The sequence below is a fragment of the Limanda limanda genome, chromosome 2, assembly GCF_963576545.1.
Source record: "Limanda limanda chromosome 2, fLimLim1.1, whole genome shotgun sequence".
In the NCBI taxonomy this organism is placed as follows: domain Eukaryota; kingdom Metazoa; phylum Chordata; class Actinopteri; order Pleuronectiformes; family Pleuronectidae; genus Limanda; species Limanda limanda.
The window spans coordinates 3,871,243-3,894,964 of record NC_083637.1 but is presented as its reverse complement, the minus strand read 5'-3'; the positions used below and the strand labels follow the sequence as shown (position 1 = coordinate 3,894,964).

At 42.2% G+C, this 23,722-nt stretch overlaps 2 protein-coding genes across 2 annotated transcripts; one reads left to right on the top strand and one right to left on the bottom strand.

The window, feature by feature from the left end:
* The first annotated feature begins 978 nt into the window (after nt 1–978).
* cyth4b (cytohesin 4b) lies at nt 979–12,985 on the top strand. Its single transcript, XM_061089782.1, has 13 exons — nt 979–1,074; nt 3,695–3,777; nt 3,984–4,048; nt 4,843–4,909; nt 5,466–5,584; nt 6,036–6,116; nt 6,924–7,036; nt 7,666–7,814; nt 8,113–8,224; nt 8,627–8,703; nt 9,981–10,052; nt 10,684–10,838; nt 12,124–12,985. Exons 1-13 carry the CDS (start codon nt 1,056–1,058, stop codon nt 12,203–12,205), a joined length of 1,194 nt encoding a protein of 397 aa, XP_060945765.1. The 5' UTR covers nt 979–1,055; the 3' UTR covers nt 12,206–12,985.
* A 1,463-nt stretch (nt 12,986–14,448) lies between these two features.
* On the bottom strand, nt 14,449–23,300 carry fam83fb (family with sequence similarity 83 member Fb). The gene is made up of 5 exons (XM_061092839.1): nt 22,806–23,300; nt 17,935–18,102; nt 17,283–17,404; nt 15,856–16,550; nt 14,449–14,827 (listed from the first exon to the last, which is right to left on the bottom strand). Exons 1-5 carry the CDS (start codon nt 23,265–23,267, stop codon nt 14,790–14,792), a joined length of 1,485 nt encoding a protein of 494 aa, XP_060948822.1. The 5' UTR covers nt 23,268–23,300; the 3' UTR covers nt 14,449–14,789.
* Between the last annotated feature and the right edge of the window lie 422 nt (nt 23,301–23,722).

Below are 23,722 nucleotides of genomic sequence, written 5' to 3'. Positions count from 1 at the left end.
GCGCGTCAGCGTAATTTTTGCTTTTAAAAGTCAACGTTTGTGTCGTCACTTCTACTGGAATCGAACGTTTTCAAATGTCAAGTCCGCCCCAGTCGGTTCACCACACAGAGACGAGAGGGAGGAGGATCTCTTCTTCAAAATAAAATGATCTCAGCTGCAGTTCCAGGAGGAATTACTTGCGTCCGCTCCGTGTTTAGCTCACATGTGACGTGATGCCAGGATTTCAAAACTCACTTCCTGGCCTCCTCTGGGTTTTGCAACTGAGTTTCATCGTGCGAGCAGATTTCCAAACACTTTGTGTCACTTCCGCTCTGGACGACGTTTCAATCTGACGTCCACAGAAACTCCCGATGGTCCAAAACTAAGAATCACAAGTCTGAGTCATTTAGCTACCTGTGTTTGTTCTCATGTTACTGTGACTTCAACATTTCCTAATCCAGGATTTGTTTTAAGCGACTAGAACCAATGTCCTGTTGTCTTAAGCCTCCACCACTGATGCAGATTCAGTCCCTCCAGGTGTTTGAGATATATTTCATTCACAGAAATATAAGTTCACTTCATCCGTGAGTCTAAGTGAACATTTGTGCAAACTTTAAAAGGATTTCCTCCGGGCGTTGTCAAGATATCACATTCACAAGTCAACAAAGATGTGTTGAGGTCACAGTGACCTTCACCTTTGACAAATTCTAATCAGTTCATCTACGAGTGCAAGTAAATATCTTTGCCAGATTTGAAGAACTTTCCTCAAGTTGTTGTTTAGATATCGTGTTCACAACAATGAAATGAAGACCAGGCAACAGCTGTCTCTGGTGTGGAGAGGCAAAAAAAAAAGGTTAATCCATTTAATAACACTTTTATTTTGAAGGAGCGACTCCTTGTCATTACTTCTGGCTTTGAGCTGACGTGAGCTTGAGGTTGTGATGGAGGGGGAAGAGGTGGAGTCACATCAGAACATCTCCTTCAGACTGAGCTGTGAGCTGAGCCTCTCACCTTCTCTTCACGTTTCACTGCCTGGGAGTCGGGACTTTTATTTCATCTTATTTTCTTGGATATAAATGACTGATTGTCAAATGGGTAAGACCTGATATCCTCTTCTGGTCTTTTTATTATTGTATGTATTGTATTTTTGATTGCCACAAAAAGATTTAGCATTTAGTCTTTTTATTTTTGTTATATATATCTATGCTCTAAAAATAATGTTTGGCTTTTTATTACTCTAGTAGTAAGAGATGGTTGTTTTATGACATTATATAATTCAGGTTGTCTTTTATATTTATCCCTAGTGAGATAGTAAATTTTCCTGTCAACTTTCACCTGCTTCATAATTTAGAAACGGCTAATAGAAAATTAGAAATTAGAAATAAAGGTTAACAGCTGCTGTTTGATGATTTAGGTTTTGAATGCACAGTTCTTAGTTTTCTTCTTCTCATGGTTTGTTGCATGTTGTGGTGAAACGATGCTCGAATCACACGCCTCTGAAACAGGGAAGAGACATTCACACAGTCGCAGATCACTGATTAGATAAAAGGAGAAGTTGATGTCTTTAAACGACGTCTGTTCACCGTCCCACCGCTAAAAGTCCAACTGTCACGTAACAGCTTCGAGACAAATGATTGAAATGAGCAGTTTGACGACTTGCTGGGCGGGGGGGGTGGGGGTGGGGGTCTGTGGTCTTTAAAACCACTCAGTTCACATGTCTCTGTTGTCACACGCCCTTTTTCTCAACTTTGCATCTAAGAAAGTTGCTGTCAACACTTTCATAGACTTTGTTTTTTCTCATCATGAAAACCACTTGGAAACGGAGCCCAACAGAATGAATTACCACACATGGCTGCAGGGGGCGCTGCTACTCAGTGACACTTACGTAGTGTTGCTTTAAAATAACAGATGTGGAATTGCAGATTTTCTCACTCCAGTATTTGGAGTATTTTTCTAATATTTTCTATCATTCAACATAACTTTTTGAATCATAAGAACCAGTATTGCACACAGCGAGTATCCAAGAGCAACAGGAGAAAACAGTTTGGTAGTTTGAAGATTTTCTTTTAACCTTTTGACTTTTATGACTTTTGACCTATGGACTTGTGTGTGGACTCAGAGTTTCCTCTGGATCAGTCTTTGTCTGCACCTTGAGGTCCTCTTTCCAGTTTTATTTTGAAACTTCTGTCCTTGTGTATCTCTTACTTTACTTCCTGTCTTTTTTCCCGGTCGTCTGTGACACTTTGTCTGTTTTGTATGGATTGAGTCAGTTTGATTAGTTCTCAGTTTGCGTTTCTCGACCTCCTGACTGGTTTCACCTTCAGCAGCTTGACGCCTGTTTTGTGTTTCGTTAAATTCACCTTCACCAGCCTTTGTTTCTGTTGCTCCTGCAAGTTAAACGTAACAACAAAGTCATTGAACTGATTTGAAAAAGAATTAAGACTCAAATTAATTCTGTCACAAACGTCTGGACTTTTGAATTTGTGACTCTGACTCTGACTCTATCAGGAGACTCAGTATCTCCTGCAGCACATTGACCACATGGAAACTATGATGTTGGTGTTAGTATTATCAGTTGTGCAGATAAACCCAGAAACACTTGTATCGATATGAGTCTGTTCTCATTATGACTGTGTGAGGTCTTTTTTAATCCACTCGTCACCACTGACCTGCGTCTATTTTAATATGCACTTATGTGCTCATGTCGTAAATATGGAAACCACAACATCTTCCACAGAATCATCTCCCACCTATGATGACGCTATCTGCAAATACACATTACACTGATCCAGGATGTGTTCATATTCGCTCAGAGTCACGCACATCCTACCAGAAAAGACTTTTACTCTTTGTGAAAAGGTTTAAGACTTTGTGAGTCAGACAGTTATTAATGAGATCTCAAAGTCCAGATGTTTAAGATCCTTGTAGAATAGCAAGTGTGGCTTAAATGATGCAAAAGGAATGGGCCTTTCTTGGCCAACTTCTCTCTTGGTAAGACGTGGAAGTGACCCAAATAGCACAGAACAGATCCAAACCAGTCTTGGCCCCTCTGGTTGACCTGTGGTATTGCACTGGCTTATCTGTGGCCCAGATGTGGGATACAAACTATTTTGCTATGTGGGTTGTGACTATTGTGTTCTACAATTTCTAAATTTTAAATGTGAAATTCTCATTTTACCAACTAGGTAGGAAAATATGTTTTGGGAAATACGCAGCCAGGAGAACTTATCCGAATGTTTTAGAAACACCAAACTTTCAATATGTCAATATATCAGTTTCTCACACTTAATGTTTCATATGTTTTACACAAGAAGAAAATGTTCTGTACGTTTTTGTTCAAAAAAGTGTAAAACATTCTTGGGGGCATTTCACCATCATTGGTTGGACAGTGTTGTGAAATATGAAAAAATTGGTGAAGTTTATTGTGAAATGTATAATAATCCTGTAAGTGTGAAATAAGGGGAGACATGCAGCAAAGGTATGGGTTGGAACTGAACCTGCGGCTAATGGAGGACGACTCCAGTCTCCATACGATAGATTTAAACGATCAATCAATGTTTAATGAGGCTGTCAAAGTGCATTTCATCATTAATGTATCTGATGTTAAAAACGTTGTGTTTAACATCTGTGAGGAACTGGCTCTTACTCATTTTGAGGAAGTTGACTTCCTGACAATCTGTTTCATGATTTTGTTCCAATTTGTCTTTTTCACCAGTTTCCTCAGATTTTACAGAAGATGAGAAGATGGAGATCGAGGGCATCAAGACGCACAAGGAGGACCTTCTGGACGATATCCAGGTAACGCACGTCCACGCAAATATAGCAAAGAGTGTACGTAGAGATGTAGTGAAGCCGAAACGTCTTGATTGCCCCCTGGTGGCTGGTTGCAGTGTCAATCACAGGACATGGGCCAGACTAAAAAGTCGATGGCCTATCCTTGTCACTGAAAAAATTGTCTTGTCCTTTCTGTTGATACCTGTTTCTTCTTCTTCCCCCCCATCCAGAAGCTAAAGATGGAGATAGACAGCGTGATGGCGGACATTCTCAGCTTCGAGTCGACAGAGGAAAAGTGAGTTCTGGTCGGGAACAACCCCTGCACCTGTTTGAACATCTGCATTTATACATAGAACCCACAGTCAACCCTCCACTTACACTGGTTCGTTTTCTAATGTCCCCAAACCACAAGGCCCTGCCTCCTGGTGTATCTTCTATTAGAGGAGTTTCTTTCTTTGTCTTTTCTGAATAATTGAAACCTTTTCCTTGGATTCTCAGTTCGTCTTTTATAGAAAATACAGCGTTTGTTCTTTTAATAGCTTTCAAAGTGAGGAAACTAGAGAATAGAATTGAACATGTCACAATTTTGTAGAGATACAACTGAGGGATTGAAAAAAAAGGCAATTTAATTTAAAAAGCATCTTTTATACAAAGAGGTTGATTCAAGACCAAAAAGAAAACCAAATAGTCTGAAACAACAATAAAGCTTATTTCACAAATGTAACGAGGACGTCACCGTGGGAAACCTCCACCAAGATTCACCAGCACTGTGACAAAAAACACTTTTAAATTCACTAGGATTTTACATTATACTCCTAAATATCATTGCCCATGTTTTCATCAAGATCCATGATTTATTCTCACAATGTTTATTCTCCCAATGATCACCAAGTAGTCGTTGTGTTATCCTGCAAACAGACAGACAAATAAACCACACAATAAGCAGAGGTAAAATATTTGACAAAGGTGTTGATGCATCTTTTCAATCATTGTTTCATTTATACATAGAAGTAAGGTGAGGGGAGGTTAAAAAATAAAACTTTGTGTACGAAATCTCATTCTTATTCTTCGTTGTTACTTTTCCTGCAGCAAAACGTTGGAGAAGAGCAAACTGTTCTCAAACGGGAGGAAGAAATTCAACATGGACCCGAAAAAGGTGAGCAGGATTGTGTCTTTTTTTTTTGTGTTACCTGCTCAGCTCTCGCTCGTCACCGTGTGGACTTCCTCTCGCTCCACCGCACTGAAGGTGTCAGTCTGTGAAATGACGCTGAAACGAGCCCTTCACGCGGTTTCAGTGGTTTCAGCTCCAGCTCGTCACTGTTGTCTTTGCAACAACGCAAGCAAAGTAAAAGCACGACGGTTTTCCCTTACTGGAAACAGAAGTGCATTCTGAGCTGAGGTTGGTTTTGCTGAGGTTTACCTGACCTTTATGCATGATGCAGATGTTAACCCGTCACCTCGGAACCCTGTGGCACAGAGGAAAGAGGAAGAGACATCAGATTTAAGGAATTGGGATAAAAAAAAAAAAAAGTTGCAAATTTGCTCATTTTTACCAACCGGAGATGAGATCATTGTGAAACCGCAGCACAGAGGGCAGAGTATTTCTGAAGCACTACATCATAAAGTGAGGGCGCTACTTCCCAATGCAAGCTGCACATGAAAAGTGCATGGAGGTTTAATTTGTGTGTGTGTGTGTGTGTGTGTGCTTGCAGGGCATCAGTTACCTGGTGGAGAACAAGCTGCTGGACGGAAGAGCTCAGCCAATCGCTGAGTTCCTCTACAAGGAGGAGGGACTCAACAAGACGGCGATTGGAGAATTCCTCGGAGAGAGGTGAGGAAGAGGAGGAGGAGGAGGAGGTGGGATGTTGAGTATGTTGAAGAGGAAATAAAAAAGGTAGTGAGCACGATGAAAGGGAAGAGGATTGAAGAGGTTTTGAGACACGTTGAAGAGGGAAGAGGATGAATAAATATCAAGTAGATGAAGGAGGGAGAGATGAATGTTGAGAGGAAGGAAAAGCAAAGGGAAGGAGGATCCTCACAGAAGGAGGAATGAGAAGGGAGGGAAACAGGTTGTAGGAGGAGGGATTGTAAAGGCAGGTTCCAACAAGGTGAAACTTTCCTCTGGTTTCATGTGTCTTTTTCCTCCTCCTCCTCCTCCTCCTCCTCCTCCTCCTCCTCCTCCTCCTCCTCCTCCTCCTCCTCCTCCTCCTCCTCCTCCTCCTCCTCCTCCTCCTCCTCCTCCTCCTCCTCCTCCTCCTCCTCCCTCCTCCTCTGACCTACAGGGAGGAGCTCCACCTGCAGACCCTGAAGGCCTATGTGGAGCTGCACGAGTTCTCCGACCTCAACCTGGTCCAGGCCCTCAGGTCAGTGCTCAGATATCTAAATCTTTAGTAGCTCAATCAACAGGAAACGTCTCAAACATCTGGATGTTATCAGTCGCTTCTAACGTCAAATGACCTCAGTGATGGTCAAAGTAAAGCTGCTTCTACTTGAATTAAACAAAACAAACACAATTTACAAATCAGCAACATGGATGGCAGATAACATGTAGCAATAGACAACATTTGACAAAACACAATTTACAAGCCACAACACATTTCATTAAACAAATTCGCTCATCTTTACCAACTGGAGGTGAGATCATTGTGAAACCGCAGCAGAGAGGGCAGAGTATTTCTGAAGCATCACATCATAAAGTAGACAACATTTGACAAAACACAATTTACAAGACACAACACATTTCACTAAAACAACATGTAAGAAAACAATCTTTCACAAATACATTAAAGACATTAGAGCATTTTTACAAAATACAAAAACAACGTCACTGACACACTTTGTGTTTTGTGAAATGTTGCGTTTCATATATCTCCAGTTTGTGATGCAGGATTTCTAGTAACTCATCAGGGTCATTATGTAAAACATGAAGTATCTCCCAGGCTGAAAGAACATTTGTTCTAATTCATAAAACTTCAGGCTTCATGACATGAGTGGAAAGAAAAAGGAATTGAATTATTGGCAAAATACTGTCCAGCTGCAGCACACACACACACACACACACACACACACACACACACACACACACACACTCTCTCCAGATGAGTTGAGTAACTACACTCGTGTCAGACACCTGAATAAACAGGGTTTGTGTTGTGTTGTGCACGTGACAGACAGTTTCTGTGGAGCTTCCGTCTGCCTGGTGAAGCCCAGAAGATCGACCGCATGATGGAGGCCTTCGCCACACGCTACTGTGACTGCAACACGCACGTCTTCCAGTCGACTGGTGAGTGCACGTGTCCACTTCCTCTACCGGACCCTGTGTGTGTGTGTGTGTGTGTGTGTGTGTGTGTGTGTGTGTGTGTGTGTGTGTGTGTGTGTGACTGTAAAACGGAAACTTTGTCTTTCAGACTTTCAATTCTTCATATCGCTCCAGACTTGTTTCATCTTTACTGACTGTAATCATGTGAACTAAAGCAGAGCATCATATGTATATTTTATACATCCTCTTACTGTGTGTGTGTGTATGTGTGTGTGTGTGTGTGTGTGTGTGTGTGTGTGTGTGTGTGTGTGTGTGTGTGTGACTGAAAAACGGAAACTTTGTCTTTCAGACTTTCAATTCTTCATATCGCTCCAGACTTGTCTCATCTTTACTAATTGTATTCATGTTAACTAAAAAAGAGCATCATATGTATATTTTATACATCCTCTTACCCTTTGTGTGTGTGTGTGTGTGTGTGTGTGTGACTGAAAAACGGAATCTTTGTCTTTCAGACTTTCAATTCTTCATATCACTCCAGACTTGTCTCATCTTTACTACCTGTATTCATGTTAACTAAAGCAGAGCATCATATGTATAATTTATACATCCTCTTACTCTGTGTGTGTGTGTGTGTGTATCTTGTACAACACCAGACACGTGCTACATCCTGTCCTTTGCCATAATCATGCTGAACACCAGCCTCCACAACCCCAACGTGAAGGACAAGACCACGCTGGAGCGTTTCTTCTCCATGAACAGAGGCATCAACAACGGAGAGGATCTGCCCAACGATCTGCTCACGGTGAGAACTTCCAGCCAATCACTGGAACCTATACTAATAATAATAGTGGGAATTGATTAGCTACACCTATTGGTATAAATACTCAGTACATCCAGACTAAACTATGAATGCTAATAATGTCACGTTTATAGTATAGTTTTCAATAGAAACGAGTAAACTTTACTGATTGACTGATTGAAATGGTTTGAATCAGTCTTGTTTGGATGTATTTAGACTTTTCTTGTACTTTTTTTCCTCTGATTAATATAAAGGTCAAAACATTTCAGATATTTTACCTTTTCACCTCTTTCCTACTCAGAAACTTTACGAGAGCATTCGCACCGAACCCTTCAAAATCCCAGAGGACGACGGGAACGATCTGACTCACACTTTCTTCAACCCCGACAGAGAAGGCTGGCTTTTAAAACTCGGTAACACGGCTCTCCTGAATACGTTTTAATGGATTGTTATGAACAGTTTAGGTTGATGTGATGTAAATCCCCCATAAAACCACAACATCTTCAACCCATCAAGCTGCAAAGTCAAACCATGAACTCGACAGGTGGTTTAGATGTGGTTCTCGACACTGTGCTACATTACGTGTCAGAACAAGGTTTAAAAACAGGAAGTACTGAGAACTGACCCAACAGTGGAATGTACCCTCATGGTTGTGTATGTGAACCACGCAATGTCACGGGGTCGGCAAATACAGATGTTTGACTTGGTTCTGAGCTGTGAATATTGTTTTTGTCTGTGATAAACTGAAGCAGCTTTTTAAGTTGGTTATTTTCCACTGAAAAAAAACAATTTTTTTTTCTTTGCTGTGTCTCCAGGAGGCCGAGTGAAGACGTGGAAGAGGCGATGGTTCATCCTGACCGACAACTGCCTCTACTACTTTGAGCACACCACTGTAAGCTGCTCCTCTTTGTTCACCTTCGAGTACAGAATATCTGAAAGTCTTAATTAACTAAGATTTCTGGTTATATGCAACTTTCTTGTGAACACGATATCTCAAGAACGACTTGAGGGAATATCTTCAAATATGACACAAAACTTCCAGTTGGACTCAAAGATGAATGTGTTAAAATTAGGGCTGGGCAAGTTAACTCGTTTTAATTGAGTTAACTCAAGTGATGAGTTAACTCGATTGTTTATCCGCCAATTATTTTCTTTTTTCCTGTTCTGCAGCAGTCAGCAACAGACTTACACAAAATAAAAGCCTGACTTTCACAATAAAACAATAAATAATCAAACCTGAGTTAATGCGAGATAAAATAATTAATTGAGTTAACTCATCACTTGAGTTAACTCGATTAAAACGAGTTAACTTGCCCAGCCCTAGTTAAAATGTGGTTGTCAAAGCTCAAAGGTTAAGGTCCCTATGACCTCACAAGCTACGTGTTGCCTTGTGAACGCGATATCTCAACAACACATTGAGGGGATTTCTTTCAATTTGGTACAAAGGTTCGAATGGACTCACAGATGAACTGATAAGAATTTGGAAATCCAAGATCATGGTTCAAGGTCACTGTTACCTCACTGTTCCTCTAGAACATACGTCAAGTCTGCTTTAAGAGAATTTCCTCGTTTGGCGGAGAAATACAACCACAAGGGGGGGTTTCATTTCAAACTATTTTCACTGTTTTTTTTTCCACCGGTCAGTTGAAGGGTGTCCTCAATGAGAGTTATTTGTACAAACCAAGTTCAAAATGAGTCTTGTGGTATATAATTGAGTCGGGTGCTGCAGAACCTCTGGGGCAGAGATAGCGACGGTGCATGTTTGTCTTGTAACGTTCACTTCAACCACAGCCTGAGATAGAAGATGTGAAACCAAACCTTAACCATAAAGGGGGCTGATCACAAAATGCTCACAATCTGGTACTTGAAAGTCATAAAGGTCTTTGTGTTAATCATATGTCACAGGTACAAAAGATTATATTCGTTTAACATAATTGTGTTATTTAGGCCGTGCATAGCAAAATATTGTCTTTATTTTCAGTAAAGGTTTGACAGGTTGTTAAGTTTCAGGTTCTGCCCAATATCACAACTTAAATGTCTAAACAATCTGTCCTCAGACACGCTGGCTCTGCTGCTTCTCTTCTTTTCTTGGTGCAGATGATATTTTTACCCTCAGCTCCTCCTTCTTTTCCTCCTGACTCACTCCATCTCTTTTTAATCTGTCTGCAGGATAAAGAGCCCAGAGGCATCATCCCTCTGGAGAACCTGTGTGTGAGGGAAGTGCCATATCCTCGCAAACCGGTGAGTTCCTGCCATGGACTGTAAATAAAGATGGACGACATGACAGCTCCCCAAGAGTGAAACCATATCAGCCATATCAGCCATATCATCTAGTGGCTTGCTGCAGCATAGGTCATAAACCTGTGCAGACTCTGGCTCCAAATGATAGAGACAAAAACAAGATGGCAGCGCCCATATCTGGGATATTTTGGCTTCGAGTTCAGGAAGCTACAGACAGTCTATGGTTCCTGCCAGATGTGTTTTCTTTAGGGCTGGGCAAGTTAACTCGTTTTAATCGAGTTAACTCAAGTGATGAGTTAACTCGATTGTTTATCCGCCAATTATTTTCTTTTTTCTTGTTCTGCAGCAGTCAGCAACAGACTTTCACAAAATAAAAGCCTGACTTTCACAATAAAACAATCAATAATCAAACCTGAGTTAATGCGAGATAAAATAATTAATCGAGTTAACTCATCACTTGAGTTAACTCGATTAAAACGAGTTAACTTGCCCAGCCCTAGTTTTCTTTCATCCCAAACATGTTAAAAAAAGCTCATTCAACTTAATTGAATGTGGTCATTTTGTATGAACATAACACGTGTTTAATAGATCAACAGAGAGATGAATACATTGTGTTTCTGGTGTCGTCTAGTACTGTCTGGAGCTGTTCAACCCCAACAGTCGAGGGCAGAAGATCAAAGCCTGTAAAACAGAGACGGACGGCCGAGTGGTGGAGGGCAAACATCAGTCGTACACCATCTGTGCCCCCGGGGCCGAGGAGAGAGACTCCTGGATCGAGGCCATCAGGTCAGATCACACACATGCTGTACACAATTGTGCAAACATCAACACAAACAACAACACTAGCATAATGAGACAAATCAGAAAACATGGTTACACTCACATCTTCAGCCTTGTTTGAATGTGAGGAGCTTTCACTGAGAAGCCTCTTCCCCTTATCAGTCATTACATCTTATTGACAGCGACTCTACATGAAGAAGCAACAACTTCTCACCTCTGTGGTTTGAAAAGTCGAGTAAACATCTGTCCACACCCAACATCACAGCTGGGTGAAGTCAAGTGTGGCTTGTTCTGCTTGAGACCACATCCACTTGTTATGGATGAGTTCTCGTATTCTAGTTAAAAGTGTTCTGTGCTAATGTTGCCACTAGTTGGCAGTAAAAGCAAGATTATACATGAGTGTATAGTTACATAACAATATGGGTTTTTACACAATGGCTGTTAAGTTTTCGCAATAACAGATATTACTTCTGCTTCGAGCATAAACCTTAGTGGCTAAAACTAATTTGTTTGAATCAGTCCAGTCAGAGAGGTAGGAAAAGTTCAGATAATCAAAAAGACTGAACTTACACTTCAAGTGTGTAGTATCAGTCTATGTTCACAAGCAAGCTGTTCATTTTCCATCTGTCATTTTCTGCCATAGATAAAACAACATAAGTTATTGTCACGATATCTTTTTCATCATTAGCAATATTACAAAAGTGTGGTAGATATCGATTTGTCCCATCTAATCTAGGAGGGTCCAAAATGTCCTCACAATCCACAAGATGTTTTAAAACTGAAGCAGGTCCTAACATAGATGGAAATTCACACACACACACACACACACACACACACACACACACACACACACACACACACTCTCTCTCTCTCTCTCTCTCTCTCTCTCTCTCTCTCTCTCTCTCTCTCTCTCTCTCTCTCTCTCTCTCTCTCTCTCTCTCTCTCTCTCTCTCTCTGTCTGAATGTAAATGAAAAAATTGTAAAATTACAACAATTAAAAATATGTAGCTGCACTTACAAGGATTTATCATTATGAACACACATGCATTGCTCATGTCGTAATATCAAACACACGCACACGCACACACACACACACACACACACACACACACACACACACACACACACACAGTACACGTGCAGATGTCTGACAGACTCTCTCTCTCTCTCTCTCTCTCTCTCTCTCTCTCTCTCTCTCTCTCTCTCTCATAAACCACAAAAAGTTATTTTCTGTAGTACTGCTGCATCGGCGTTTTCTTAACAACCTTTTTCTTTTTTTGACTTCAAACAGAGCGAGTATCACCAAGGATCCGTTCTACGACTTGGTCTCAGTCCGTAAGAAGAAGGTGATAAACCAGGCGCCGCAGAACTGAGCCGCCCGCTGCCCCCCGTGGACGCTTACTGAACTGCACCCGAGTGGGATTCTGACCACTCTCAGTTGTTTTAAACACTTTGAACAGAGCTGAGCGACGGCTGGAGACACAAGGACACAGACTGAGGACATTCAGGCTAAAAGAGGGACTTCTCTTTCCACTTCCCTTTTTGTAGCCAGTGGTAGTCAGTGTCAAACGGTGAAAAACGATGACTCATTCACGTAGCGCTCATCGTCAACCAGACAGCCAAAAAGAAACTGAACAGTCTGAAGATGTTTGCTGGGATGTGTTGTGGAGTTTATATCGACTACCAGTAGAAGATGTTTTCATTTGGCTGATGTTTCACTGAGTGATTCAAGTTCTCAGCTTCTTCACGGCTCCCAGAAGATTTAAAAAAGGACAATTGTATATAAAAAAACATTATGTTGTTGTATTTTCAGAAATCTTACAGCTTTGCTTTTGTCCATGGAGTCATTTTAAGTTTCCTGACAACGTTTTATCACATTTGGTTTCATCTGAAGATACTTGTGCATGAAATGCTTCAGGTGTGCAGAAATATTTTCATGTATTTTCCAAACTTTATGATACTTTATAGCGTGCCACAGGATTTACCTTGAACTGCATACGCCTGCATTTTCTTTTATATTTCAAAGTGCAATAGGTGTAACATGCATTAAGTCGTAAGTCTTTGTAACTTCTGCAAAACTTACCTTGTAATTATTCATTTTGTCATATTCTCATGAAATAATTATTTAATAAAAACAAGGTTTTAGGTGTGTTGACATGTGTGAGTGGATGTTGTGCTTGACAGCTGTGTTTTCACTTCAACACACCTCGAAACCATGAGACCACACCTCACTTCCTCATATTCACTGCTTCTGTGTGACTGAACTACAGATGGTTCATCACTGTTTTGGGTCCCATGGAAACATTTCCGTGGTTGTTTTTGTCAATTTGCAGCATGTTTCTGTATTTGCACGTGTGCAGACTTTTTGAAGTGAATGTGTCGTAAAATTGACGAAGTTGTCTTATTTTGAACATGGGTTTTTTCTATTTGCAGTGTGTTGAGCTCCCTCAGACAATGTGGAAAATGACCTTTTTGCTAATCACCAAGTTTAAACTTTTAAAAACCACAGAACTTTTCAACATAACGTGTCCAAAACCTGTTTATTAAAACGCTGCTTCTGTAAAAATAGGTTTTCAAAGAAAAGATCCTTTAAGTTCAGCTTGTTCATCTTTGACTTTTTTGCTTTTACTTCTATTACTACTACTACTACTACTACTTATAATAATAATAATAATAACAATGATAAACTTTATTTTTATAGCACCTTTAATACAAGAAATTCAACTCAAAATGCTTTACTTACAATAAAGATATAAATAAAACCCTGTTAATTAAAATGAAATGTATTTATGCCTTACACCATGTAATTTGGTCCAATCTGTAACCCGAGGTTGGTGTTTACGTAATACTACAAAAACATAATCTCTCTGCACCGAGATCAAACCCCTAATTCCTTTATGTTTGTGACCTGAACGTGAATAATTAAAATTTACAGCTGATTTAAAATAGTGATGCTGCCTTGGAAGGAAAATGAAGATACAACTATCTGAAGTGTGTAAGTTAAACTCGACTGTTAATTTGTGCGAGGATGCTACTTCCTGCTGAAGCCCTGACTTCCTGTTTCTGTGTTGCACCACATCCCACTTGCACATCCTCTACATCACCTCCCCCTCCTCTAGCTGAGCTCACCCATGAGTTCCTCTAAGGCCTGTGGTTCCTCTCAGAACTGTTGGCAAAGACCCAGACAAGAGCAGCAGACAAGAGCGCCAGCTAGTGGTGAGTACAAGCAGTGCAAAGATTACATTCCCATCATAAATGTTGTACAATTGTAATACTGTCTGCCACCACCAGGTTGAGCTGCAGTCAAAGTAATGTTTTTGACTAGTTATGAAACAACCAGTCCAGCTCCAATCATTTTAATATTTTTAAATGTGACATGATATTATTTTACTTGACTGAACTCATTTTTCAGTCAAGAACCAACGAACAATCCAAATATTTAACACATCTTATTTTGGCCCTTATTAGGTTTTTCTTTTCTGAAACCATTTAATCCACAATTTAGTGCAGAGATAGATATTAAAATAAACTTTAATTTGCAGATAAATGACTCTACAGAAAAATAGTCAAGATTTTGCTAAAGTGTTTAATTTGTAAACTCAGACAAATCTTTACATTCCAACATCTGAAGAAGATTTGTGCAAACTTTACATTTTGTGCACTAAAAAGTGCAATGCTCACAGTGTCCACAAGGGGAAGGAGTAAAACCTAAATATCTAAAGCCCTAAAGTTTCATGAGAAACAAGAGGCAGCCAACCAGTTAACAGATATCCCATGATGCCTTGCACATTTTATTCTGTATTAGGCACTAAACATGAACCAAGCACCTGGTGAATTATCCATTTATTGGCTCTTTCCTGAAGGCACTGGGTGAAATCGATACTGCACAATCCAGGAATAGGATAGTCTCAGGGACGTCCTGTTCTGCTCCATGTTGAGACTGTGGACAAGTTCACCTCAGGAGGGTTTACACTTGTTTTTGTCTCTCTTAACACCTGGATGAAAAAAACAAAACAACAAGGACAAAATTAAAACGAGAGATTTGAGGCGTGAGACAGTTATTATGTGGAATTCATCAGGTTCCGTGGAGGATTACATCATGTTGCCATTTTTTAATAAAATGTTAATTTGCTGAGAACGTTGGATTAAATAAGTGGTTTTACTTTCTATTCCACTTTGTTTTATCAGCCATCAAGAGATTCACGGTCCCGATTTGTAGAAAACATTAAATGATTGTATTAAATTGTCTCGTCACTCATCTGATCTACGTCTCAACCCTTTAATCCGAGTTCCCAGAAACACGATTTGCCATTTACAGAAGAACAAGCAAAGGCCCTTATCAACACTCTATCAGCAGTTACCGATCGCTCTGTGCAAACTCCTCAGAGACACGATTAGAGACGCTCGCCGCGGAGAATCTAGTCAGAGTCGACATCAACTCCGGCCAATCAGGATGGGATGAAGGGGGTGGAGCTACACGGGAGATGCCCCCTGATTTTCTACACTGCACTCGTCTGTAATCAGGACAATCAGGCAATAATCATGTGTGTGAGGGACCGAGCCACAAAGACTCAGTGCAGCTACGCCCTCTGAAGCGTTTCACCTCCGCCAGCTTGACTCCCGATCACAAGACAGCGAGTTCTGCCATATGAAGGTAGTAGTGTAGCGATAAAAGGTCGCAAAACAATGGACAGTGTCCTCTGACCTCTCTCCTCTGAGGAGAGAGGACAGAGGACAGAGGACAGAGGACAGAGGACAGAGGACAGAGGAGAGAGGACAGAGGACAGAGGAGAGAGGACAGAGGAGAGAGGAGAGAGGAGAGAGGTCAGAGGACAGAGGACAGAGGAGAGAGGAGAGAGGAGAGAGGAGAGAGGAGAGAGGAGAGAGGAGAGAGGAGAGAGGAGAGAGGAGAGAGGAGAGAGGAGAGAGGTCAGAGGACAGAGGACAGAGGACAGAGGACATCAGTCAGTTTACAGGGGAACTTGTGTCAATCTTTACACAAATCCACTTTTGACTGACTTACTCTGGGTGTCCTGTGTGGAGTTGACTGTTTGCTGGGACTCTGTCCTCTGAACCTTCTTTCCCTTCGGTTTAGACGGCGTCTCACTGGTCTGACTGGTTTCTGTGGCTGAGGGGCACGTGCTGTTCGCGACGCTGTTAACTGGAGGCTTTCTGGACGATTTCTTGAATAATCTCCTCCATGTGAGCTTCCTGTCCTGCGCCACTGGCTTGAGTGCCTTGAAGATCTCACTCGGGGTCTCCGCCGGCAACGGGCTCAACCGTTCCATCCTCTCACTGCTGGTCACTCCGGTCTTCTCCTGCTCCAGCTCCTCAGGGGACTTCCTGTGAATCGTCCCCCTCTTAGTTCCCGGCTCCTGCAGAGACACAGCCGGACGTATGTGGTCCCCGAACGCCAGCGAGTACTTGGGGTTGTAGTATTTATGCGCAGGCACCTCGATTTGGTCATTCCGTGAATCCCCTAACGTGACCTGGAAGCGGGAGGTGGTGGCAGGTAGAGGTGGACGTTTGGTCCCGGCCTTGGAAGGTAACGTGCCGGTGGCGCCAGCAGCAGGCGGGCTGACGTGGAACTCCTTGTAGAGGTCCAGCTTCTCAGAGACGGCGTAAAGTTCCCGGAAGTCCTGGTCAAAGAAGTCAACCACCTGACCCGTCATCACAGTGATCATGGTCCGGTCCATACGAGCTGAAGACCAGGAGAAACTGAGACAGAGAGACAACGTTATCAACTTTAATACATCCTCACTGGTCCGTTAAACCAACATCACACCTTAAAATCATTGCTTCAACAAACATCAGACACGTGCAACAAGCAGCCAGTCTTAAAAACATAATTCAGTTTATTTAACACAACACACAACCTCAGTGTGTGTGTGTGTGTGTGTGGTGTGCACGTGTGTGTCTGTCATCATGACACAATGTGGTCCTGGAGACTCATTCACACTAGTGCAGGAATCACAGAGGAGGTTCTGACAGCTTTGGCAGTTGTTTATATGTCTGCTGTGTATGACTGAGTTTTAGGGCCATATTGAAATGTCAGATATTTTAAATGGCGTGTCATAATATTTTCAGAATAAAGAAAGAAATATATTTTGACTTTAGCAAACGTTTTCTGCAGTTTTATTTTACTAGTAGTAATCAAGATGCTTCACATTCCTCATTTTAATGCAGGCAGAAGATTGTCTGATTCCCCTTCGAACAAGATCTGTGGCCTAAAGTGGAAGTTTATTATTATTTATTATATATAATAATAAATAATTTGAGATTTATATTATATATATTATCTATATTTGAGATTTAAAAAACTAAGTTTTTTGTGTTGTCTTTCAACTCTTAAACAGAGCAACTTTTATGAAATCTCACTTTTACATACAACAAATACAACAATTCCAACACACATTCTCTCAACACACACACACACACACACAAACTCACCTGTAGGTGCCGAACACGACTTTGTCTCCGTCCACCAACATGTATTTGTTACAGAGGGAACCCGGCAATCTGCCGAACGACAAACAGAACCCGATCCCTCGCAGCGTTCTGGTTCTGATGTTCTGCCGCAGAAAGCACAGGCAGCAAAGTCAGGTCGTTGATTTGAAGTCATAAGATCTGTTTAACCCATTTGAACCAGCTCGAGTACAAAAAGGAGCATATATAAATGAGAGATCTTACAGGAATCATCTGAACACATGTTACTTCAAAGCTGATTTAATGACTATAGATTAATTTGGGGATTTTAGTCTGAAGTCAATTTCTTGTCATCTTTAGGAATAAAGCGCTGAATCACCTCTTTGATAATTACACTTAATTTGATTCATAGAGACTTTATTTGACATATTTTTTAGCTCTGTCAATTTGCATTTTAATGTTAAGATTAAAATTAGAATTATTAAAACTACAAGTTGCTTACGAGATCCTTTTCTTTCTGACTTTTTCCACAACAGTTTAAACAAAGGTCATTGAGGGAGTTGTGCTTGCTTATCTTTATCTGTAAAACAACAAATGAACCTTTGAACCTTTTATTGCACCGCGGTGGTTGTGAAACACGTTCAAAGTTTTTCCTTTGGCTCATTCATCCTCTTACCCGGAGGTGCTGTGAGCCAATCTGCAGCCTGGAGCACATGTCCAGGAAGTGCGGCACCCCCTGGTGGTCCAACAGGATGTAGACGGGCACGGAGCGTCGCGAGGACGCGTCCATCAGGTCCTGAAGGATCTGGACGTCTGTGAGCATGTCCATCACTATCGCTATCACCTGCAGGGGGGGGGGGGGGGGAGTCAATGAGCTGTGATTAAAGTGTGTTGGTGGGAAGAAGCAGGAGGAGACGTCAGCAGGATTAGAATAATCTTTGAGCACTGCTTCATTTCATTTTGCTAAATTATTAAAAAAAAAAACATAATGTCCACCACCAAGCAGGTTATGTCTTCATGTGAGTTTGTTATTAGTTTGCAGGATTATGTTAAAACTACTCAACCTCTTTCCATGAGGTGTTTGTGAAGAGTTGGGATATAGTCCAGGCAAAGTAGCCCATTTTGGAGCCAAAAATAGAAGTAATTGTAAATAATTTTTTCAGCATAGATTATTTCTATGAGGTGTCCAGAACAACATACTAAAAGTCCTAAGAAATCGTAGTTGAGGAAATATGTTTAATTCTCATCAATGTGTGCCAATAAAGCCCGGCAACAATACACCCCAAAAAGACAATTTTTTTCCTTTACTCCTATCAAAATGAAACTTTACACAATGAAAGTTACCATGAAACGTAACATTTTTTGTATTACAAGTTTCTTTGAAAATGAATTTATGTATGTTTTTGTAATACATATGAATGGTGTTTGCCTATGCAAATTAGGACATATTCAATAAGTGTGGAGCTCATGTGCTTGTCAAATTCATTTCAAAAGAAACTTGTAATACAAAAAATGTTACGTTTCATGGTTACTTTCATTGTGTAAAGTTTTATTTTGATTGGAGTAAAGGAAAAAAATAGTCTTTTTGGGGTGTATTGTTGCCGGGCCTTATTGGCACACATTGATGAGAATTAAACATATTTCCTCAACTAGGATTTCTTAGGACTTTTAGTATGTTGTTCTGGACACCCCATAGAAATGATCTATGCTGAAAAAAATTATTTTACTTTATTTTTTTTTATTTTTTACTTTTTATTTTCGGTCGGAAAACGTTACTTTGCCTGGACTAATAAGACTTGTTTGTAGTATCGACTTGAGAAGGCGTTCACATGAACTTCACGAGGCGGAACAACTTTTCCCCATTGTTCCAACTCTGCATGAACGCACAATAGCGTGGCATTGATCGATAAAGATAAAGAATCTTTGGCGGGAGATCAAGAATCTGGGAAGCCACGCCCACAGGCCAGCCGCACATGTGGTGAGGAACAGGGACTGATTGATCGCTGGCGCACACACACCAGGAAGTCAAGACTAAATAACTAAGAAGGAAAGAATCATCCTTATGAGTTTTGTTTCTCGATTTATGGGCAAAAATGTGTTTTGTGACATCAGATTGACTTTGACTTTTTGACCTTTTGAGTTCGCGGAGAACGTTTGTCCCGAGTTTGAAGAAGAGAGATCGAAATTCATATGATTTGTGAGGTCACAGGGACCTTGACCTCTGACCTCTGATCACCAAATTCCACTCAGCTCCTGTTTGACTGACAGACTGGATATAAAAATGGACGTACACTAGAACCTGTGTTCTCACAAACCACCAGCAGAGGGCGACCCCTTAAACCAAACTGAAACTTAATGAAACATCTGGAATAGATTTGGGGATTGAAAATGTTTGAATTGATTTGAATGCAGGGTTGTAACATATCCTGTGTTTGATGGGTAAAGCAAAACACTAGTTGAATGTTTAGTTCCTAAAATGTAGAATAGCAGCGAAGAGAGTTCTGTGTGGACATGTTCAGTCTGAGCCGAGCAGGCGTGGGAAACGTGAATCATTCGACTGTTCCACTGTTCCTTGGAAGAAGAAAGGGTCTCAACAAGTGTTCCTGTGTTCTGCAGAAAAAAGGCCTGTTGCTGTTTCCACTCTGTCGCTGAGCGGCCGTGGGAGGAGACGAGGAGACGAGCTGAGACGTGTGGACACAGGAGCCGCTGCTTCAGAGAGACGGCTCAGCACCGAGCAACACCACACACACATTAAATCAAAAACGAAAGAGCAAGTTGGTGCCTGGAGAACTGGTTCGTCAGTGTGTGTGGGTGCTTTTATTTTCCAGGGAAGCTCTCTATCTTCCTGGTAAGAGCTGAATGGTTTGTTACATTCCACACAAACCATAACAACCTGCTGTTTATTTATTTATCAAACGTCTTCCTTTACTTGCAGAAAAACTTTGAGAAAAACCAAAATAAATGTTCGCAGAGAGCTGACAGTCTGAAATATTCAAAAAGAGTAAGTTTGCTAGTGAATGTAAACTCAGTACCCATTGTTCCTGCTGCACGAGGAAACAACTGACCAGGGGGAGCGACCAGGAAGTAACGTGTACACGCGTAAACAAAGGCGTGAATTCTAAAAATAACTTATGTAAAAGAGAAATCCACATTTTGTCCCAAGCAACACAGTACTAATACTTCATGACTGTACTCCAGTGGATTTTCAGGTGTCTGTACTTCAAGAACTTAGATTTAAACCGAAAAGAACAACAAACAGAAATCAGAAATCTTCTCTCGCTCTAGCTCCTCTTGTGTTTATTCTATTCACATGAAAGTCTCAGTTAGAGTCTCAGTGGGTAGAACTGACCTTCAGAGGGAAACTTTGTTTACTTTGAGAACATCTCGGAGACTTTTATATCTGTACTTCTGCAGAAGTAAAGAATGTGTGAACTTCTGCCGGCTCTGCTTCTGAGGCACAGTGTGACTTAGTTTGGACACAATGAAGAAAGATAAATAGAAACATCGAGGAAGGAATGCACAGACACAAAAGAAAGAGAGTGGGGGAGGGAGAGGAGGGACAAAGCTAGGGTTATGTAATAAGGCTACTGCAGGTATTTGAAAAAGACGAATGCGTCGTCCTCCCTGACCCAAATTTAAAGGGGCAGAGACTGGGATCGGGGGGGGGGTGGTAGTCAGAGACTGGGAGCGGGCGGAACAGATGACTCAGCCAGTCAGCTGGCACCGGTGAGTAAACATTACACTGAGCAACTTTTCTCCAGGATCTCAGGAGTGAGGAGATTTAAATCACCGCACCTACAACTTGAGCAGCTGCAGAGACCGGAGAGGAAAACACACGAGAGACGACCAAACACCACAATTCTCCTGTTCCTCTGTTCTGATTAACACTCCTAGCCGAGCTCGTATCACAGACAAGTCAAACACAATCAAGCTGCATCGAACTTTACACTTTTTCAAATGTCACTCCCCTTAAGATCCACACATCTCTCCCTGGGAAATCAGTGGAAAAGTTGAAAAACGCCCTAACTCACAAAGTTACAGAAAGCGAAACAAATCCCTTTGTGCACAATCTGAATTGAACGTGTTCTTCCCTGACTCATAACTCATAACACACCCTTCCACAGAGTTTAGTGTTAATCCGTCCGGTGGTTTGATCGTAATCCTTCTTACCAACAAACAACCCGACTCAGTAAAACATTTTAAAGCTACGGAATTAAAGTGATTCCACGGAGAAGCGAGCGGAAGCATTTTGTCCATAAATCCTAAGAAAAATTGAAACGTTTGCAGCTCACATTAATCTTTAAAAGCACAATCATTTAGTTTTTGGTCTTTCCACTTATATTTTGATGTTGAATGAACTTTGACCCCTGAGGCTGACGGTTGACAAAGAGAAACAGCCTTTGGATTCGACCCTTCATATCATCCCTCCCTGTGTTGCCAGGTAAGACCAATGTGGTTAAACATGTTGTGAAAGTAAAAGCCGCTGAAGATAATTAAAAGATTCCAACATGTATTTATAAACCTTTGTGACCTGCTGGAGAGGGAGTAGAGCTTTGGACACCGTCCCACTGTGATAACAAGATATTCTAGCTGTTAATTACTCAACTATAAACATTAAACACCTGATGATTCATCATTAACATATCTGTACTCCTCTATCACAGGGATTTCCCTCTATGGCCTCACAACACCTGTGGTCATTAGAAATGACATTCAGATTTTATTTATTTTGTGTTATTATATATATTTTGTCATAATATGAAAAATGAGTAGGTTGTCGTGTAGGGAACTGAAAATAATAAACTGGGATATTATGGTTTTAATTATAAATTAGAAAATATCTGATTTTAAATAGGCCCAAATTGTGCAACTGGAAAATAAGTTCAACCTGGTCCTTTCTCTTCCTGCCTCTGACCTCTCTCTTCCTGCCCTTGACCTTTCTCTTCCTGCCCTCGTCCTCTCTCTTCCTGCCCCTGACCTTTCTCTTCCTGCCCTTGACCTCTCTCTTCCTCCCCTGGTCCTCTCTCTCACTGCCCTCGTCCTTTCTCTTCCTGCCCTTGTCCTCTATAGCCCTGCCCTTGACCTCTCTCCTCCTGCCCCTGACCTTTCTCTTCCTGCCCTCGTCCTCTGTCTTCCTGCCCCTGACCTTTCTCTTCCTGCCCCTGACCTCTTTCTTCCTGGTCCTGACCTTTCTCTTTCTCCCCCTGCTCCTCTCTCTCCCTGCCCCTGGTCCTCTCTCTTTCTGGTCCTCTCTCTCCCTGCCCCTGGTCCTCTCTCTTTCTGGTCCTCTCTCTCCCTGCCCCTGGTCCTCTCTCTTCCTGGTCCTCTCTCTCCCTGCCCCTGGTCCTCTCTCTTTCTGGTCCTCTCTCTTCCTGCTCCTCTCTCTCCCTGCCCCTGACCTCTCTCTTCCTGCCCTTGGTCCTCTCTCTTTCTGCTCCTCTCTCTCTTCCTGCCCCTGGTCCTCTCTCTCTCCCTCCCCTGGTCCTCTCTCTTCCTGCTCCTCTCTCTCTCCCCACCCTGCTCCTATCTCTCCCCACCCCTCCTCACCTTGCTGGCCCCCTGGATGAGCCTCCGCACCACCTCTTTCAGGTGGGGTCCATCCTCTCTGGGCGGGTGCGTGTGCACGGTCACGCGGGTCAGACCCTTGAACATCCCCCCGCTGGGCCAGCCGATGTCCAGGGGCGGCACCTCCGTGTCGGACTCCTGGGGCCAGTAGGTGGAGTGGACCCCGGAGTCCGCGTCCTGCTCCGGGCCGCTGCCCCCCTGTTTCTCCTCCTCAGCGGACTCGAACTGCCTGAACGTGCTAGTGAACACTTTGACTTCCCTGGCGGAGAGGAAGTCCTTCATGTTGTCATCCCTCAGTCTGGTCTTGAAGGCTCCGTCTCCGTTCCGCAGCAGCTCCTCGATGGCGGCGCGCTGCTCCTCGCTGTAGTAGAACTCGGGTTTGGACTCCGGGACGTGGACCCCCATGCGGCCGTCCTCCATGCACACCAGCTGGGACTGGGCCATGGCTGAGCCGGATGTGCTGACCTGTCGTGCAGCTCAGACCCCTCAACCCCCTGCTGTGTCACCGAGGAGTCCGGACAGGTGACGCTAACCTGGGGAAGTGTCCTCACCTGGGAGGGAGGGAGGGAGGGAGGGAGGGAGGGAGTGAGGGAGGGAGGGAGAGAGGGAGGGAGGGAGGGAGGTGCGGCTCTGTGCGTAATTACGCGCGGTGCCATCCAGCGCTGGTGGCACAAATAGCACTGGAGTGTAGACACGCCCACCACACTTTCACACAGTATAATAAAGTTTTGAAACTCTTCCTGACTCGTTTGACTCTGGAGTTGAATCAGTGTTAATCGAACGTTTTGTCAGTTTTAACTCTATTGTCCATAGAGTGGAGCATTGTCTCTGACTATACAGAAAAACATTCATAAATAATAATAATAATAATAATAATAATAATAATAATAATAATAATA

Excerpts from the sequence above, each read along its gene's own strand:
- cyth4b (XM_061089782.1), top strand. Across the intron at positions 6,117-6,923 it reads AACCTGGTCCAGGCCCTCAG|ACAGTTTCTGTGGAGCTTCC; the intron begins GTCAGTGCTCAG and ends TGCACGTGACAG. Across the intron at positions 8,704-9,980 it reads ACTACTTTGAGCACACCACT|GATAAAGAGCCCAGAGGCAT; the intron begins GTAAGCTGCTCC and ends ATCTGTCTGCAG.
- fam83fb (XM_061092839.1), bottom strand. The coding sequence starts at position 23,267 with ATGGCCCAGTCCCAGCTGGTGTGCATGGAGGACGGCCGCATGGGGGTC. Across the intron at positions 16,551-17,282 it reads GTCGTGTTCGGCACCTACAG|TTTCTCCTGGTCTTCAGCTC; the intron begins GTGAGTTTGTGT and ends TCTCTGTCTCAG. Across the intron at positions 14,828-15,855 it reads CTCCACACAGGACACCCAGA|GTGTTAAGAGAGACAAAAAC; the intron begins GTAAGTCAGTCA and ends TTTTTCATCCAG.